We start from the raw sequence: 21,098 nt of genomic DNA, 5'->3' as shown, positions 1-21,098 counted from the left end.
TATTATGGGAGCTAATAATTAGTCGCGGCTTTCTTTTGATGTTGCGGTGCGAGCGGCTTGATGGCTGATGCACGCCGGTCTCATCAACCTGGGATTAGGAATATACAAAATGTATGGGTGCACCCAAGCGTATCAGACTAAGAAAACGTGAAGGATTACCTTAGATTCTGTTTCACTTTCGCCCGGCATCACGTTACGAGGTTAGGCCTATGTCACGTACTTCTTTGAAATTTCTCACTACATGGCTTCGGAGTGCAGAATTTAGATTTGGCTGCTTGCACCACTTAGCCTACCGAAATGGTTATGCTTTTAGACTTCTCCACTTAAGCTTATAAGTTTTTCAGGCAACACTACTCACTTTTCACACTTTGGATTTTACAATTAAATGATATATTCACATTGAAATGAACCCGAATATTTTCTGCTGACACTCGTCAGGCGTAATCGTCAGAAACTAGTAGATAATTGGAAAGGACATTGTATATCCACAATCGTATCGCAAAATATGACGTCACCACTCCCCAGCTCTTTTATTCGAAATTTCATGCTTGTGACATCATATTTTGTGATACCATTGTTGATGTGCAATGTTCTTTCCAATTATATACTAGTTGCTGACGATTGCCCCTGACGAGTGCCAGCCGAAAATATTCGGGTTCATTTCGATATGATTATACCATTCAATTGTATAGTGGAGTTCTGTTCCTCCAAGAAGCACTTTGGATTTTGTGAATTAGAAGCTAGTTCACGGTTATGTCGTCGCTGTGTAATCATAGTAGCTCATGTCCGTTTTACGCATGCTAACCAAATTTACTTAACGTAGAGTTTTCATTTTCTTTCTTGCGCAATGTGCATCTTGGCCATGGTTAACTTTTAAACAATGTGATAAAGGTAAGCAATGCCAAGCTATAGCGGGAAAAATGAAAATGTTACAAAAGATTTTCTATCAATTCGGAAAATGGATCCTTACATTCGAAAAATGGGCATAATACACTTTAATTCCACTAATATGATGTTCGCGTTGCTTTCACAGCCGAAACTGTCACACACACTGGGCTAAATAACCACTGTACCACTGAAACTTAATTATATTCGAAAATTGTACTTATTTATTATTTGCAGAGCTTCTTGAAGGTACAGAACTACGATAAACAACTGAATAACATATTGATGTTGAAACGAACCCGAATATTTTGGGCCCACACTCGCCAGGCGTAATCCTCAGAGAATTGAAAGAAACATTGTATATCAACAAGTACTTTTGACATGTCTTGGAAATGGCAACTTCCTATTTGTGTTTGCAATTGAATGTAAATCCACGGCGTCACCTTTGCTTCTGCTTTTGAAAGCCAACGCCAACTACTTTGATCACCTCTTGGTTACTGTTTTTGAATTGGAAAAACGACATAAGAGCAGTTTTTTGGGACGCTGTATGACGTAACGGTTTTGACGTCATCCGACGCGCGATTTGCTTGTGATTTCAGAGTCGTCGGTGCGGTCCATTTGCGAAGACAATGCGCAGGAGCACCCGTTCAGGTAAGAGCTTGCGTTAGTGATTACTTGGTTTTGATGGCATGCTACAGGCGATGCGCATGTGTATCAGGGCTGTTGAAAAAACGTTGTTTTTTAATTTCTTGCTATACTTGGTGAAATTTTTAGATTGCCCATAAAACGTTACACACAAAATTTGGTTAAATTCTAACCATAAAACACATTGCTACGAGAGGGGAAAAATTTGTATTTCTTGCATTAATTTTTTTGGAATTTTGTATTCGACGAGCTTCTCGGGGTACAGAACTTCAATTTAATTTAATTTCCTATTGAAATGTACCCGGATATTTTCGGCTGACACTCGCCAGGTGTAATCTTCAGCAACTAGTAGAGACTTGGAAAGAACATTGTATATCAACAATCGTATCACAAAATATCACGTCATCGGCATGAAATTTCGACTAATCAGGGCGAAGGGATCGCTTACGCTCAATGTACAATTGTACAATTTTGGATTCGAAATTATAGTGTTTTACGGTTTTGTTTGTTTTGTAGTTAATATGAAAGGAATTTCCCACTGTAAATGCTATTTTTTACAAAAGTACAAAAATTTCTACCACAATAACTTCGCGTATATGGGTTGGCATTGTGCCCAGTTTCTTACGCATCGATTTTTTACACGACTTGACAATTTAATGCGTAGTCTAGTCAGTAATATTTGAAAAAATTCTATTTTTTTTTCCAATAAATCCAAAATTCTATCCGCTCATAGCAATGCTTCAACTGGCTGTAATCGTGCCAAATTTGGTGTGCAGCCTATTACAGGCAACGGTACAATTTCATTAGGCAGCCAGCAAAATATTTGAAAAAAGTTATATTCGAACAGCCCTAATGTGCATCGTGGGCCACAGAACCCACGAAGACTTATCAATCTCGAATTGTGTGCGGCTTCCTAACTTGGGTTGGCCTGACACGCCGAGTTAAGCTCTATTGTGCCAAGAGTATTACTAAAATAACATTACAATTACTAAAATATCTGCTATGTGGACTTTGCAGTTGCATGTTCGGATATATTGATTCAATGACCCGTAAAAATCAGTGCAGTTTCACTTTCGTTACTCTCGTTACCAGTTTTGTTTGATAAAGTAGTAGTCTCCTCATCGCCTTTATGATATCTTACTTAGATGGCGGCTCTTCCAACCATTTCGAAGCCTATGCGAGAGGGCTTTCGCCGATCTCATGCTTATGAGAATTTTCTCTGATTTGATATGAACTGACCTTCATTTTTGTTGTATTTAAAGCAATTCCCGAGTTTTTGCGAATTTAGTTATTCTAATTCTAATCTGCGGTAATTCGGAATAAATGCGTGGTGTGCAGCTATAATTATAATTCTTGTCTATTTCGAAAACGCTGAAAATTTTCTAGTTGTCAAGCTATGCACACCCCTGGCTTACAATGTTACACTTCGCAAAGCAATTGATATAGGCTTAAGACAGAGATTGGTTCGCGCGATTTTAACCCAATATTCAGCACCATGTTTTTTTTTCGTTATCCAGAGTCAGAAGCCCGACCGGAAGAGACACGAAATTCGCTCCGAAATTGCCAAAGGCTACAACCAAGCTAGAAGGTAAGCGCGCGCGTCCCCAGTATAGCTACGCGCCCACGCATTTCCCATTGTTGCACGCCGCTCCGAAAAATCCGCCTTTTCCGAACCCGTCGTGCGTGAGCAGGCGCGTCACGAGATAATTGACCAGAAACCGCCGGTAGTTGTGGGCTATTCTGATCGACTGTTGAGTACGTGTGGTGTGTAGTTTCGCGGAAATCGACGAATTCCTACAGCGCCTCTGTTTATTTACACTAGCTCGCGTTACCTGGCATGTGACATTTCAACTCGGCTTGCGTTACTGCGGAATTGATGGTGTGTTGATTAGAACCCGGATCTCTTTGGTCTTCGAGTTCGAAATGCAGCAATAAGCGTTAGTATGCTACCTGAACCCGAATCCGATTCGCTATTAACATTCTTTCTCTTCACGGTGAGTGTTTATAAGTATGGATGGTGAAAAGCGAGTCGATTATATTCAAATACCACTCATTATGAAGGTATGGCATCACGGGTGATGTGAAAAGCTCGAATAAGTACCTTTCATGCGCCCGCAAAGAAAATATCGCCAGTCCATACCGCATTATAAAGATTATTTGGCTGTTTTCCGTCCCTACTTATGTCATTGCACTTTGTGACAACGTTACGGGTTGATCATTACTCCGCATAAACGTAATTTGTACTAACGCGCGTAGCTTTGTGCAATGCACGTTTCGTATGTTGTGATGCGGCCTATCGAAGTTTCAGGGCTTCCGTGATTCGGGAAAATTCTCAAATCTAAAATTTGAATACTTTCGTCCTATTTTTTTCTCGTGATTTTTATCTTTACGCGCAATTTGGCATTTGGAATCTGTGCAGGTACGCATTTACGCGATTTTGGGTTACTCGCGTAACGGATAATGTGCGTCGGTATCAAAGCGATTGCGTGGTCGAAAATGTCTGCGTAATCCCCGCGGCAATTTGCGTTACTTACCGCCCGCCGTAAATTACCCGGTCACAAACTATCGTTTGCCGTGATTTTACCTTGCTTCCTATTTACCCGTGGTTAGCATCGTATACTATTTTAAATCAAAGGGATGCATTGAATTTTTTATGGCTTGGCGGCGCCTGTATGTCTCACGCGTGATTTACAAGTTCAACGTTAAATAAAACCTGGTGCAATGTCCGTTACGCGGCTATCGTGAATAGGAATAGGACGTTGTATATTTTTGTCCTTGATGTATTTTTGGCGGCATCCACACCGATTCGTGATATATATATGCACGATCTGCGCATATGCATACCATGAGTGTATGATGTGCATATGCCGCTGGACAAGGAAGGTGCAGATATAGCCTTATGAGGCATTCCAAGTCTTGCAACCCCCCTCCATGCTATCCCGGAAATTCTGAGCTCCAAGCGGGAAAGCCACAGATACGACTTTAACCTATCAGGATTGAACTCACGACCTATCGTTCAAGAAGCCGGACGCTCTGCCATCACGCTATCTTGTCATGCGTGACTATGTTTATATTTTCGTATCTGGTGCCGGATTTGAGCACCGAATCCGATTTGTTACCCGAATCCGCTAAAAATACGATGAAAACCCGAGATCGTCGCAGAATTACAATCATTCGGTTCGATTCGGTTTCGCGAAAATCTCGAATTCGGATCCAGCTGAAAACGTCGCATCCGCTGCGAACGTTGAAGAGATTCTTGGAGGCACAAAACCTCAATATATAAAAGTGAATGACGTATATTCATTAGGGCTTAGGAATTGAACCAAATTTGGTGAGCATCGTTTCTATAGACAGCCTAACACTTTCATTGGGTGAACAGAAAATTTTCAAATCTTTTATCATTTATTTTTATATAATAAATAGAAACTTTCTTCTCCTGTAGCAAAGCGGTTACTGGCTGGAATTGAACCAAATTTTGTGTGTAGGCTTAAATTAGGTAACCTAACAATTTTATGAAGTAGCCAGTACGATTTGAGAAAAAAGTCATTTTTTGAAGAGCCCTAATATTCATATTTGAGATAACCCCGAATAATTTCGAGCTGACGTCGAGCGTCTGGGGCAATCGTTAACAGTCGTAAGCTGTCACCAATTATGACTTGACAGACATGAAAGTTCGAATCGAATAATTGAATGTGTGCATTGGGGCGAAGGCCTAATTTCTTTATCGGTCGGATAGCAATTCCCAAACGCGGTTGGCGTTTGAAGCCTTGCTATTTGGACGCCCAACTTGGACAACTACATACTTTTAGTTGTCGAATTGCGAAATGCCGATGATCGAATTATGTGAAATTTTTTATACTCTGCTTTTGATTGTAATCTAATTTCAAGTTTTTCTGACACTGCTACAGCAGATCTGTATCGTGCGATACGAGTCAAGCCTGGTCTGCAGGCATTTTCTATTGTTTTGCTTATGACAATGAACGCCGACTTTAGATGGACTGGACTTGGTTTTTGTTGCATTGCTTTATAATGGGGTAATTGACTAAATTTCCAAGCATTTTCGAATTTAGCAAATCTAATTCTAACCCAATCTAATCTAGAAACGTTGAAAATTTTCCTGCGCGACGCGTCCCGTGACGTAAGCGATAAACGGGGGTTAGGTGTCGAGATACGTAATTCTCGCATCGGCCGGGGGCGGCAGTTACTTTATTTGTGGTGCGGGGATTTAAATAGAACGACATCCCGCCTGGCCACCCAAAAGGTCAACGAAATCTGCGGGGCATCACTCATCGCTGCCGCGAGATGCTAAGGAGAAACGCGCGATGTCGTCGCACCTCGGCAATTCCGTATCCGGTCAATATCGAGAATGCTATTACCGAGATGGACAATACCGAAAATGGACATTACCGAGAATGAACAATACCGAGAATGGACATTACAGAGAACGGACAACACCGAGAATGGACATTACCGAGAATGGACAATACAGAGAATGGACATTACCGAGAACGGACAATACCGAGAATGATATTACCGAACATGGCTATTACCGAGAATGCTATTACCGAGAACGGACATTACCGAGAACATACATTACCGAGAATGGACAATACCGAGAATGGACATTACCGAGAACGGACAATACCGAGAATGATATTACCGAACATGACTATTACCGAGAATTGCTATTACTGATAATGTCTATTACCGAGAAGATTATCACCGAGAATCACCATTACCGAGAATGGAGAATACTGAGAATGCTATTACCGAGAATGGCTATCACCGAGAACTGCTATTACCGAGAATGGCTTTTACCGAGAATGGCTATTACCGAGAGTGATATTACCGAGAATGTCTATTACTGAGAATACTATTATCGAGAAGGACCATTACCGAAAGAAATGCCTGGGACTTTATTGTCTCCGCCCTAAGACTCGGGCATATTATACATGGCCAACGAACATGTCATATTTTTGAAGGAAGGATGTCATACAAAAGAAAGTGGACTTAATTCAAATTTTCTCGGGCCAAGGACCGCCTACAAGATAACAGAAATACGTTACACAGAGCGAAAATTTGAAGCGACTCTGTGGAACGGTAATAGCATTTTCGGTAGTGTCCATTTTCGGTAATAGCATTCTCGGTAATGTCATTCTCAGTAATGTCCATTCTCGGTAATGTATGTTCTCGGTAATGTCCGTTCTCGGTAATAGTAGGGAACCGGCAATTCGCCATGGCAGGTTGAACCAGAGAATTTTCAACGTTTCCAAATTGGATTAGAATTAGCATTATAGTTTCGTGCTTTTTTTCTAAATTAGATTAGTATTAGAACTACTGCATTCCCGAAAACTTGGATATTATATATTCCGTATTAGGAAGAGACACGACAAAAATCATGTTAACTTCATATTATATCATAATCCACTCTCATAAGCATAAGAATGGCAAATGTCTACTCACCAAGATAGGGTCGTTTCGCACTATACAGTTCTGTTGCAGCATTTTAAGGAAGTCCAGAAATTAGATTATAATTAGATTAACGGCATTTCGCTCTAATTAATTTAATTGGACCACTATAGTCCAAGCGATATGCCTAGATATTGCGCAATATACAGCTAAATACCTCGAAATTGTTATAAACGGTATTCGGTATTTACTTTGTTTACGGAGCGCTATTCAAAAGCGCAAGCGCAGCGGTCGCATTGTGACGTAATCGCGTGTCGCGCGTCTTGTGTGCTTTAATTGACCGCGGCATTCCGGAGTGTCCTGGCCGTTCGCTGTCTGCAATGGTTCAGTCGGGGATGACTGTTGATCGCGTGATTTGAGAAGCGCAGCACTGCAATTGTGTAGTTCTGTGGTCCCTATGGCGATTTTTTTACTTAAAACATGAAAATTATGACATTTTTTTTCAGTTGAAACACTTAATTTTGACAATATTTAGCCCTCAAGCATCTAAATAAGGTGTTTTCGCACATAATGTTAGAATTGTACTACCTACTTATCCCCATTTCTGGTTGGAACTGTCTGTCCTTACGAAGTAATTTGGCCTGAAAAAAACTTTTTTTGACTTGAAAACTGACAAATTTTTACATGAAAAAACTTCATTTTAACGAAATCTGGCCCTATGAAGAATTCCAGTAGTTGCATCACGCGTTATGGTAGAAATCATTAAAATTTGTTCTAGTACAACGCAAGATGCGTTCCTACATTGTCGGGTAGAAAGTTTCTGTCCTTACTAAGTAGCTTGCCAAGAACGGAGTGGAGAAAGAACGTTCAACAGTAGCAGTTGTCGGCTGGTAACACTGAAGTTATGCGTTGACTGCTGGTGACACACCGTGTTGCTTCATTCTGACAATGTTGTCTACACCACAATTTTTCGTCAAGCGCTTCTTGATATAAGAATCAATGCCCACGCAGTCTTGCTTTCATTGGGATAGTGCGGTACGTTCAGCATAACACCATGTCAACCAATTTGTTTAATTTGAATGTTTATGCTTCACACTGAGCAGATAATGTGCCGTCTACAACGGTACGCCTATGATGTATATAGCCTACAAGCAGTAAAATGTCAAATTATAAGTTCACTGACAGTACAAACATTTAAGATACAAACGAAATGCATGTGGCAAAAAAATTCACTTACTAAACAATGACTATTTTTTGACCTAACGCTACAATTTTGAAACATTTTTGACTTATTTTGACATGTAACATCTTTATAGCCCCCTAAAAGCTGTTGGTCATCAGTAACAAAATACGTCTACTTTTCCATAATACTAAAAAGGGTTTATCTACTCCTTTCACTTGATGAAGTTAGGAATTATCTTCTTGTTGCACTAATTCACAATATCGGAATGGCTTTATACAAAGATTAAAAGAAAGTAATTGCCACAAGGGCTAAACAGCAAAACAACAACAATAGGCGACCGCTCTCACCACCATCCCATGCTGTATGCCGGTCAATTGTAGTCGTCCATTAGCCCAACACCCAATCAAAACGTAAGCAATCAATAAATCTCACGTGTGATACTAAGCGGCCACATGAACTTCAGTACAACTAAATTGCTGAAGCTAGCGATGGCTGGAAGACCTTCACACAACACAACACCGGCATCACGATTCATCACAAACTGTTCGGCAAGTATTTTTTTGAATGCGCAACTAGAACGATAACCAGAACTAGTCACTTTTCCAAATCCGAAACTATAACTAGAAGTACCGATAAAAAAATATAGTCAGCTGACCGTCAATTAACTAGATGGGCACTGGGCAGTTTGTACAAGAACAATTACGCGATCCTGAGATAGCCTAGCAAACCAACTCGAAACAATGAAAATGCAACGAGATCTTGCCTCGACAATGCGTGTAGTAGATGGTTTGTAATAGTCTATTACCAGGCTGTCGCGAATTCTCAAAATTGACATTGCAACTTGTTGCATTTCCGAAATGGTCTCCGTCGGTGATTGGCTCGCGGGTTCTGCTACGTTATGCCATCAACACGCATACCAGAATCGGGGTGCAGTGTTTATCTAGTGTTGCAATCGCGAATGTTGTGAAGGCGTGTATCCGACCGAATCGTGACGTGTGTTCGCCGCAGTCGATCCGGCTTTATACAATGTACATAGATGGTTACAGATTTCTGCAGAGTTAGTTACCTTGAAAACCGCACGTTTCCGATTATGGAAAACAGTTGTAGCGATCGAGATTCGCGTGTTGCTCTGAATAGGCTGAAATGTCTGCGCGTCTTGACCGATATGTCGGTTTTGCGTTGAACATTCGAAATTGTCGGTTTAAACACTTTTTTAACCACAGGAAGTACGTTCCAATATGATCCAACAAGAGGTGGTCAGTAACGAAGTACTTTTACTTTTTCGGAGTGCTCAAGCAGTTTTTGCCTATACATCTACTTCTTACTCGAGGGGTTGCGTTTTTTGATCGCTTCTACCGGACAGTTTTTTAGCGAAACTTCTTACTTTTTACCATTTAGATTTTGAAACGTACAAGACGGGTTTGGCATGAGTGTGGATCTTTTTTTGTTTGTTTGCAAGTCGTCACGAGAACTGCGTGAAATAGCTGTCACGGTAACTGCTAAATATATTTTCGAAGATTTTCGCTATGTGTATTGCCATTCATCGTTTTGCGCTAGTCTCGAAGATTCGTATTGCGACTCCCAAAGTGGCAGAGATGAGCATGGATTAGGATTGGGTTTTGAAAAAACAGGATTTGTGAAATTTTGTCGGATTTGGATTGGGTTTGGATTAGACATTTTTTTCAGAACGGATTAGGATTTGTATTGGATTTACCTATTTTCTGGGAGATTGAAATGTCGTGTGGCGAATGGCGACAAACTTTATTCGGATCAGTTATTAATGTACTTGTGATTACTAAGTTATCTTGAATCAAGTGAATCGTTGGCTGTGAAAGAAAATTTTCGAATCCCTCCATTGCATAAATTATTATTTTTTCTGAATTTCCAGTTGGAATCGGATTAGGATTGGACATGGACTTGAATATGAAAAAGATATGGATTAGGATTAGGATTTGAAGGTTCGGATTTGGATTGGATTAGGACATAGAAATTTCAAATCCGCTCATCTCTGCAAAGTGGCCGCCACCCTGCCAAAAGTACGCGAACCGTGTCCAAATCTACTCATTGAAATTGCTCACTTGAGCACTTTTCTGGCCTTTTGATACTTCCACTTGAAATAGTATATTTAAGTGAAATTGCAATTGGGGGAAATTACCCCTGTAGCACGGTAGCTGAATATGTGTTTCAAATTTACGCTTGTCGCTGGCATATTCAGTAGGGATGGCGTGAACGTGAGGTTTGCGTTCGCGTTCTGTGTGTGAAACTCACGAAATTAGAGGTTTGCGTTCGCAAACGAACCTTGATAGGTTTTGCACTGTGAACCTTTTTCATACATTATAATTTTCACGTCATTATAACATCATTGGTTGAAATTCTTCGCATTTCAACTTCGGACCACTCCATGCATGGCACAGGCGGCATAAAAATCAGCATTAAACGGGCATGCACCTTGTCAATCTCAAAAACTTCACTTGCTTTGTTACAAAAGTGCTCAGCTCTCCGTTTGTGAATATTTAGTGACTCTGCTGTGAACTTACCCGCAATCACACAACTTCAACAAAGAAATACTCTGCATGTAGGTATACTCAGCGAATGATGCTTGTTCAACCAATCAATGACATTGATATAAAGGATACATCGTTATGTAATGTAAAAAATCCACGGGGTCCATCTTGATTTGGTACGTGTATTGTCTCATGAAAATCAAATCCGTGCCATCGGGGTCTTGGTTACTGCATAACTTATTGTTTGTGGGGTAATATCGGTAGCAAGTATAGAACCCGTTCTACACGCTGCTCAATATCAATGTGGCAATAGTCAGACGCCGCATAGGCCTACATTGTTCGGTCTGGCCTAGACCGTTAAGACGTAAGCTTATATTCCCTCGCAAGTGCTCGTCGAAATCGTTGACAAAGCCACGGAACATATCGATTTTATGGGATTATTATATCATTTGATTGCTTCAGTTGATACATTTGGTGACGTTGTAAAAGTCAGCATGAACTCCAGCATTGTGGCATAATGTGGCCTCAGTCGTCGCTATAGGTATCTTGTACATCACTTCACTAAAATGCAGGGTTGGGACTGGCAATATGACGTCACGTGACGTCACAGGTTCTCGTTCACACGGATCCTTTCAAAATGGTTCGTGTGACGTTTCAGGGGTTCGCACCGTCTACTATTCACTCATATTGCGTTAGTCACGAGAACGCATGCCGCAATTAAGAAAGTTAACTTGTAAAATTACGTGAGCCCTCGACCTAATCTGCTTTTCAGACTATTGTTTTCGACTTCTGATCGCAGAAAGATTAAAATGTCTTGAATATCGCTACTTTTAATATTAATTCGGTAGAAATTTACGGTGATGCTTCCTCTTCTACATGAGCTACAATGGTGACTCCTTCGACGACCTCTGTATCCAACGAAAAGGATTCACGAATTCATAACGTTCCTATCATTTCGTAGATCCGGGAAACATGAGACGCAGCATGGACGCTTTTCCGAAGTCGCGGCGGAAAAGGACTACGCTGCAGAACGCCTTGCCTAACCCGTTCCGAAACAACCCTTTGAAACAATCTTCAGGATTTTTAGACAGGTACGCGACGTACAGGTGATTCGCCTAATTTGAGACTGTAGTCAGCAGAAGTGATCACATTAGTGATCGTAGGTACTAATGTAGAGCTAGGAGCAATGTCGTAAATTTATATTCAAGTGCAAGTAGAAATAGCGGTTTCCAAGTAAGTAAAATAGTCAGTGTTCTAGGCCTAGTTTTGCTTAAATAACTGAATACTAGACGTAATCCAAAATCATAGCCAAAATCATAGCCATACTTTAGTAATCAGGATAAGTTAGCATAACCTATTCTGAGTGCTTTGAACAGTAGAAGTGCTTCGTTACTGACCACCTCTGCTAAATTAGAATGTATCACGGATAGGGTTTGGCGATAACGAGTGCGTGACTGATTCCTTTCCAAGTCAAATATTCGAATACCAACTATTATGACGTCATAACAGTAATAATTACTTGGATGCTACATGCTAGTCACACGTCATAATTTTGGATTTTTCGACCGTGACAATATCTTAGTCTGACCGGGAAGAGACGAGTACCCCTCGGGTTATTAGATTCAGAGTCGGGTATATTCGAGCACCACATGTTATAAACTCTAGGCATTGATAATTTTGCTTAGATTTTTAAAATGTGGCATTTTTGCGCGCCACAAGGAAAATAATACCGAAAATAGTTCTTTGTAATTCTTGACCGCGACGATTTTGTTGGCTGGCCGTGCAAAATCGAGTGTACCCGTGGGTGATTCGATTCTGAGTATTCGATCGCCGCATGTTATGACGTCATAACATTAATAATGACTTAAAATGTATCTTTTTTGTGGCGCCTAGAACAACAATACCTGTTACGCGTCATCCGAGGTAGTTTCATAGCTCTCGGCCATGCCATCGATCACTTCTTGACGGACATGTGTCATCTGTATTATTAACAATGTGATACATGTTTTTCCATGGTAAGGTGCGGCCAACCTAGGTTTCCAGGCTCCATTAAAACTATATTTGTCATTGCTAAAATATTACTCTCGATATGCAGTCATGTATTATCGTTACTTGTTGACAAACGTCTCCAAACTCCCGACTCGAATCATTACATATCATATTCGATTCGGATTCGACTGTTCTGACAGTTTCGCCCGCCCCTAATGAGCAATCTTGAAACGCAAACTGCAAATAATATGTTTATCGCTGCTCCGAAACGATATGCTTTTTCGCGTCGTGTTATGCTTCTAAAACAGTGGTTCCCAACCTGTGGTACGCGTACCACTGGTGGTACGCGATGGTCTTCCAGGTGGTACGCGAGTCGATTCTGTTTTTTTCGACCGAAGGGAGTTATTAGTTCAGTTGGGGTGGATTTTGAGTTTTCTGAAGCCGCCGTCATCGTCGTAGTAAGGTACGTCGAAGAAACGAAACCGACTTGTTGCGCTCATGCATGACTTTCGATGCGCTGTGAGCAAACGTATGCCACGCATCGACCAGCTAGTGGCAAATAAACAAATGCAGCCATAGCATTAAACCAGGGGTTGCCAACTTGCGGCAGTAGAAGGAAATTTGTGCGGCCGTGAACACGTATTTCAATTTGTATGCGTTGTCGGTCGTCGACATGAAAATTGAATTTACGAATTTACTCCCAAATATTTAGCAGATTTTGATTAACTTTGAAATTTTCTTCGCGCTGTGCGCGATTCCACGTGACTTCATTTTTTCGATATTAATGTAGTAGCGTCCTTTGCATCCTGAGCACCATAGTACAGATGTGAACAGCAACGAAAAATGATGCGCCCCAGATAAAAATACCAACTTGGAATCGTGTCCTTCTCAAAGAAATTCGTTTCTATGATGCGTTTGGCCGATTTTAATATCTTTCCAATGTACCCCCAATCCTGATGGGAGGTCAGGAAATAGCAGTATTCAACAAAGTGACTTATTACATTTGGTCCACCCGAAGACACATAATCACTTTTATAACTAATGCCCTAAATTTTCGAAAACACACCGTCCATCAACTTTACCGGAGAATCTGATCACATTGGCTGAGAAAGAATAAATATTTCATAGTAATTTGTGAAACTACGAATACTAATGACAAAATTCATTCGTGAATCTGAAAAATTTTCGCGCCTCGTGCGACCATTACGAAACCAAAATATCCATTCATAACAGGACCACCGCAATTTCGGTACGTACGCCGATATGAATAAAGAGGTTAGTCTGGAGCTCACCGGAAATGGACATGGACAGTTTTAAATGGGTATTTGTCATCTAGTTTGTTCATTACGAACTATGTCCTGGAATGCGGCCGTAGGCTACATGACTACTCGAAATGCGGCTGTTCATAGCAAAAAGGTTGGCCACCCCTGCATTAAACAAATGAACTTATGTTGTTTGTTTTTATTTCATTATGCTGTTGTTCTTCTTGTGACTGGTGGTGAAAAAATAATTCAATGCATCTCATCATCAACCCTTGCTGATAAAGCCTAGTTTAATAAAATTTGTTAATACACCTCGCACAGGTCAAATACGTGATTATAACGTCATAAATGGTGGATGTAGGTGGTACGCGAGCACTGCATAAAACCTCGAAATGGTACGTGGGTGGAAAAAGGTTGGGAACCACTGTTCTAAAAGATGACACGACGCTGTTTATTTATAGCGCAAGGCACAAGGTAGATTCGTGTAGGATTGTAAAAGCTTACGGCTGCGTGCGGATGTGTTTGCATCTCTCACGGGGCGAGGTGACGCTCTCTTTGTGCGAGAATGCGATAAAATCGTATCTTATTGTGATAGGCTGACAAAATCGGTGTTCGATGCTATCGCTGGTATACTGCGTTGCCGGCGGATTACTTTAATTGCCCGTAGCGCGTTCGGCAACTTGTAACGCGCATGTAATGCCTGCAACACAGGCCTATCTTACGGAGATAAGCTGATTTAATATTGTGAAATCATACGCGCGTTGCTAGTCCGTATCGAAATTCATTCGTGCCATGCGCAAATCTCAGGCCATCGTCGCGATGGAATCAGAATTGCTTATGTCTTTTTCACATTTTGAGAGGATTAAGTGTTTGTAAACTTTTCATTTTCTTTCGGCCATATCCTGGCCGTAGTTAACTTTCAGACAACGGGACAAACACAGCCAAGATATGAAAATTTCGCGCAAAAAACTTAATTTTCTCAAAATTTGAACATAAGCTACTTTGATTCCACAGCGACGGTATATCCTGGTTGACTTATAGTTTCAGAATCCGCGATTTTATAGAACGCTTATACAAGCTTGCACAAAATCGCCAATCCGAATCCCACTAGATTCAAATCTGATATCTTTTCGAAATCCAAATCGTTTCTCAACGAAGCACTTCTACTTTTTCGGAGTAATCAAGTTGGCTTTACATTCATGCAGTATCCACTTCTACTTGACAATTATTTACGTGAAACTACTCGCTTTTCGCACTTCTGGATTTTTCTCTGCTAGTTGCTGACGATTACCCGTGACGAGTGTCAGCCGAAAATATTTTCGTTCATTCCAATATGAATATGCTATGCAATTGTATATTGAAGTTCTGTACCTCCAATAAGCTCTTCAAATTTTTATAATCGTGAAGTACTTTTGTTATAAGTTTGCATCAATTTTATGAGTGAAATTGTCACGCCAACATGCATTACCGTAACTGAGTGTATTTTTCTAAAATGTTTGTCATGTCATTGGTTATTTTGCATGCGTCGCGAATATGGATTTGACGATTATACGCCTCGGCCCAATCTACTTTGAAAACTACTTACTTCACTACTTTTCTGACCTTTCCTTTTATTCTCCCACTGGAGGTAGTATTGAGAAGGCTGAGAACTCGCTGCTTCTACTTGTAAATGACTATAAATTCGCGCCATTACTTCTACGTCTACTTGACTAGCAACCGTGACTACTCTAACTAAATCTCAGGGCCGTTGGCAAGATGTTATGCATGCTGATTCATTTCGCATAATGGCGCGATGTAGGCCTATTTGTGGCAACATGATTTGGCAACTACTTTATTCGGACCGTTTATTTTCTCTGTTTACGGTGCACACGATTAGGAGCGCACGACGTGCAGATATTTCGCGCTCACCCTGCCATAATTGGACAAATACAAATTGGACAAACACTGCTTTTTTCAGATTAGATTAGAAATCGAATTACAGAATTCTCAAAAACTCGGATATTGGCTTAAAATCGTGATTAGAACAAAATAGAAGTAATCTAAAAGTTCAGTTCATATGAAATCGCAGTTCCTTATTATCAACATGACAATTGCAAATTACTGTACACCAAGCTCGGCTCGTTTCGCAATATTCTCGTTTCGCAATATTCAGTTCTTGTGTAGCATTTTCAGCAACACCTGAAATTAGAATTAGAGGATGGAAACATTTCACTAATTAGACCATAGAATCAGGTTACCAGCATTTCACGGTAGTCTAGTCTAGTCGAGTTCTGCAGTATGCGAAGCGTCCATGGTTGTTTCTTTACAGGAATTGGCTGTCCAGTTCGAAGGAGCTCGAGAAAAATCAGGAGAAATTGCCCCCGATCGAACGCAATCGCGCGACGCCGCGATCCACCGCGCTGACGAAAGATAAGTCGTCGAAATACTCGATACGAGACGTGTTCAATTGGCAGCAGTAGAGTTATCGATGATCTGTTTACGAATTTTTACTAATATGTCGTATACATGCGCAATGTGTCATATATGTATATCAAATATATATGTATATGTGAATATGTGAGTTTATGTAAAAGCCTGAAGCGTCATTTGCGTTGCGAAATTCGTAACCAACCGCAAATCGTTGTTATGACTACGCGCGCGCTGTAAATATCATCGCGAAAACGGATGCGTCTCGCTCAAGTACGGGCCAATTCAGAGAGATACATGGAACAGGTAGGTGTCTAGGTGATACAGGCTAGTGGATGTATCAAAGGTATCTTCAAGAATGATAATGACTTCAGTTGAGTTTTCGGCGTCTGTAGCCTTGCCCGTTTTGGGTTCATTCTGTCACTTTGTGTTCACGGAATGTGGACTTTGTAAAGCATAAAGAAACGGTTTCCAACTGACATTGCGCACGAGCTAGTGGTGATCGGAAGTGTCACGAATCAGTAGTACCTATTGTGACCCGACAATTGGTGTTCCGCGCTTCTTCCAAACAAAATTATGCACCATTCGAGCTATCCAAATTGTATCGGAGGCCCACGTACGTAAGCTGCGATCTGTTATTACCTATATTAAAAGTTGCAATGATAAATTGTGACGCTATGTTGTTGCAGTAATGAATTTGCAAACAACACCTTACGAAGGCTACCGTGTGCCACAGGAAATAGCTCACATGACGTTCGATTGCTGTAAACCTATTGGGCTGATTAGTCATTACGATTAGCGAAATACGGCAGTCTATCTTAAATGTCATCGCGAAGGTAACAATCTACTAATTGAAAATGCCATTTCGAAATGATTCCAGAATATTCTTACAAGGCATTCCGTGATTATCTTGAGAAATGCCTTTTCTCGTAATATAAAATATCCCCTTTGTTTCGGCGCGGTTAATCTTGATCAATTAAAAGGGTCGTAACATGTTTACTGTTTAGATATGATTGTTAATTAAGATAGTAAGTTTATCTAGAATTAGTTTCTGCTCGAATTTGAGCTACACTGTTGCGAGTACTCGTGTTTTGTGGCACGACTATTGGGTATAAAATCACGGCATTGATACTAACAAAGCGTGAATGTGTACGTAAAATATTGATGGCGAGGGCGACGGCCTAAGATAGAGTTCGCTAAGGTCTCGATGCGAATGGTTAGCTGTGAATAGTGAGTTATACCCAGCTCGGTGCAGGAGTAGCTAGCCGATTTATTTCTGAGCTCTTTAGGGGTTATGATAACATTAGACGTCTTACGAAATGTGTGTTGCATGGAAAAGAATCAGTAAGCTATCTCAAAAACATATCCACCAAGGCAAGATCGAGCGCAATTTACACCAGCCACTGTTGTAGTCTGTAACAGTAGTGAAGCGTGTAGAATATTTTCGTTATTCTCGCGATTGGAAGAGTTCAACAATATCGCGGACCATAAAGAATCTCACTACCGGCGATCAACGTTTCGGGATACATTGATATCCCAGTCAGCTGACTGACGTCATGCGTTGAAATCGTATCGCTAAGCTAGCTTGTCGGTGCGATTGTAATGTAGTGTGAATGGATACAATTCACGAAGCTACGAGCAAGTCAAATTGTTTTATCTAAAGTCTATTTGCTGCCTAATGCGGCGTAGAGTAGGCTATTATTCGCTATACGTTCCCACGCCACACGTTATAATATCATGGCTACGTAATATTGCCTACAATGTTGAAAATTATTATTGGATTTATCATGATAAAATCAGGCACCATGGCATAGATGGCTCGTGGCTTACAAGGTACGATTTGTAGTTGAAGAACGCCTATTATTTTCATTTGACACTAGCCAAACAGATGTGCATAACGTTTGTTGTGTGTGGGTTGTGATATTTACTCGGTAGCACTAATATATGGAATTCGTAGTGTTTGCCAGGGTTACCATACGTCCTCTTTTAAGAGCATTTGTCCTCTTTTTTGACTTTTTTTGAAAGTCTCCTCGGAGGACGCCCAAATAACCTCTTTTTTGAGATGTTGTCTTCTTTTTTGAGAACTTTGGTTAAATATATGGCAAACGGGAGCTGTGCCAGAAAGTTTACAATTTTTTTTCAGTCAACCGACTACGATGTGGGAAAAATTTACCATCTTTGCAGGATTTTCCTCCGGTTTTGCAAGTCTGAAAATTTTGAAAAAGAGTCCTTATTTCAGATTTCCAAAATATGGTAACCCTAGTGCTTGCCAGATTTTTCTTGCCTCAGATGTCGTCAGGGAAGAGCGAAGGAAAATTGTGAACCCTTCAATGGTTATTGGTATCTTCTATCGATGTTTATGAATGACTAAATTATGAACATTTTCATCCCAAAATCACGGAATTTTCATATATATTGTTCGAAAATAAAGCGGGAAAGGAGAGGTAAGACGCAGATGAGGCACAGGCGGCTCAAGCCTCACCTGTGACAGCGCAACTCATCGTAAATACCTTAGAATTTATAATCATTGATATGAAACAAATGTAATTGTCGCGCTGATTCTGAAATTTTAAGTAATAATGGACTCCTAAAATATTCGGCGTAACGTGACGTTGCGTTACACACTCACATTTTACGGCGGTGCTAAAAAGCTAATAACCGATCAAGAAAAGGGATAGGCATAGCGTTGTTTTTAATTTTAATTTGTAATTGTTGATGTCACTTTAAAGGCATTTTATTTCTCGGTGTAGATCAGGAAGACATTGTGCATTTCAAACTGCATTGTTCTACAAGTGTAGGAATGTCTGCTATTCTCTTTCGTCAATCAAGGTATCGTGCAATCCGAGATTGCTAGGCGCGAGATGGTTGGTAGATCGAATCAGCGAGTGGTGTTAATCGCCGGCACGACAGCAACTTAAATTTGGAGATTTTGAAAAGAGAGCGGTGCGAACCCCTAACCCTGCATACCCCGCTGTCTTGACCTCTCACAGACATGATTGTGCTGCCACGAGAATAATTAATCTCGCTGCCATGAAAATTTACAAACAAGTTACTGCAATTTTGATAAGGTACAAAATTTAAAATTTCTCAAAGAGCCATATCTTATACCCAAAAGAGTCATATATGACTCGCGAGCCATAGGTTCCCGACCACTGCTATATGTGATACATAGTAATTATAGTCCAATATAAGTTTGAATCCCTAGTGATGGTATAGGCCACTAGCAATAGATATCTAGTCTATCGACAACATCAGCTAACTTGTAATATCCAAGGCAAGATGTACTTCTCCAAACATAATGAATACCGTTGCGAAATGAAATGTCCAGTGCAAACCATTATTTCAAACACATTGCCATGCGTAACGCTATTTACACAACAGCAATTTTTCACCTCCGGGAAATTTAAGTTTTTTTTTACGACTCTGTCCATTGGCTCGCAGTAAAGAAGAAGTACTCAATTGGTATTTTCGAGGGTAAAGTAAGGTTGAAACCCTGTTGGCCTATTACCTTGAGTTTTGGAGAGTCCACCCTGATTTGGAGAATATGGTATCTTACTGTTTACCCATGCGTTGCTAAACAGTTTTCCGTGCGGCCGCCGTGTTTTCAAAGCTGGGACTGGGTGCGATATAGGTTTTGAAAACCTTTTCATGTATGTTTTCGGGGCGTAAGTCACAACGCTATTAGGGATTTTCTGTCGTCTCTACGCAAATGGCGTCACCAGTGACACACGAGAACGCTGTGGCCGTCAGAATATCGCTGTCAGAGATCTCAGGCCTTGCCTCACAGCATTTCAATCAAATTCGCGTCTTTTTAATGGCAATAATGTAACTTCATGACCCCCGAACCCATTAGCAGTGCACTGTCTCGCGGGAAACTCCATCAAGATTCTTGTTATGGCCATGATCAATATTTCCCTTCGTGGTATATTTCTCAGCATAGTGCGTTTATTCGCCTCTGTCTATGCTTGTAAAGTATTGAGGCAAGCAGTTTGTAACAACCAGGTTATGTGCTTAGCTTATCTAAGTAAGTGCGAAGCCAAACGTTACTACTGTGATATGTAAAGCGAGAATAGCTACTGCCATTCATTGCAAAACTGGGTTGAACTTTCACGGGAAGTTGTATTGTAGGATTGAAGACCGGGTTCACGCGGAACATGGAACAAATAAAATCATTTGAAATATAATATTATTCCGCATGAATAATACATATGGTTAATTGAACAATACGTGAAAATTCTACTGTAAAATCTAAACTGAACAATCAGACGCGCGAACGATAGAGACGGAGTTTGGGAGAATTTTTATGATAAAGTAACAATTTATGGCCCCAAACGTGGGTTTTGATAGCGAAATAGACTTCAGGATATTTCTAAAAATACCATTCGTTCAAGTACGGTTCACTCTTTACAGGCCATTGGTTTATTCTCCCCATTGACGATAAAGGTGTAACTGCATTGTATGCATCCTCGCGTCACGCGCGCACAGTTCATTATAAAATAGCTAACGATGCATCTTAAAAGGCCTGTGTGTCTTATTCTGATTTGAAATTATGCACGATGTAAATATAGGACTTGCTAATTTGGTAAGGGTCAGAATGCTATGTCAGCGAATGCGTGCCTCAGCGCAACTATAGTTAAAGTCTGGATTGTGTAAAGTACTGGAAACTGTTGTAATAAGAGATGCAAAAGTTTATTTAGTTGCAACATGAGTAATAGGGTATTATATATATACTCGGATGCCTATTGCACACGATTGTATAGTATACGGCTGACTAAACCTGCCGAACGCTTCATAAATACGGGCGAAAGTTGAGTA

General features: G+C 40.6%; 1 protein-coding gene across 2 annotated transcripts in view; it reads left to right on the top strand.

The window, feature by feature from the left end:
• The window catches only part of LOC145437408 (uncharacterized), a 52,914-nt gene extending 36,484 nt beyond the window's left edge, over nucleotides 1-16,430 (top strand). For both annotated transcript variants that reach the window (XM_080314619.1, XM_080314618.1), the window contains exons 30-33: nucleotides 1,485-1,536; nucleotides 3,048-3,118; nucleotides 11,588-11,717; nucleotides 16,186-16,430. In XM_080314619.1, the coding sequence (XP_080170745.1) occupies nucleotides 1,485-1,536; nucleotides 3,048-3,118; nucleotides 11,588-11,717; nucleotides 16,186-16,336 (404 nt within the window). In that variant the 3' untranslated portion in view covers nucleotides 16,337-16,430. The remainder of the gene's footprint in view (nucleotides 1-1,484; nucleotides 1,537-3,047; nucleotides 3,119-11,587; nucleotides 11,718-16,185) is intronic.
• The last annotated feature ends 4,668 nt before the right edge of the window (nucleotides 16,431-21,098 follow it).

Source organism: Botryllus schlosseri, chromosome 4 (genome assembly GCF_051294905.1).
Source record: "Botryllus schlosseri isolate E-star chromosome 4, Bs_hap1, whole genome shotgun sequence".
NCBI classification, from domain to species: Eukaryota; Metazoa; Chordata; class Ascidiacea; order Stolidobranchia; family Styelidae; genus Botryllus; species Botryllus schlosseri.
This window is presented reverse-complemented; position numbering and strand designations above follow the sequence as displayed.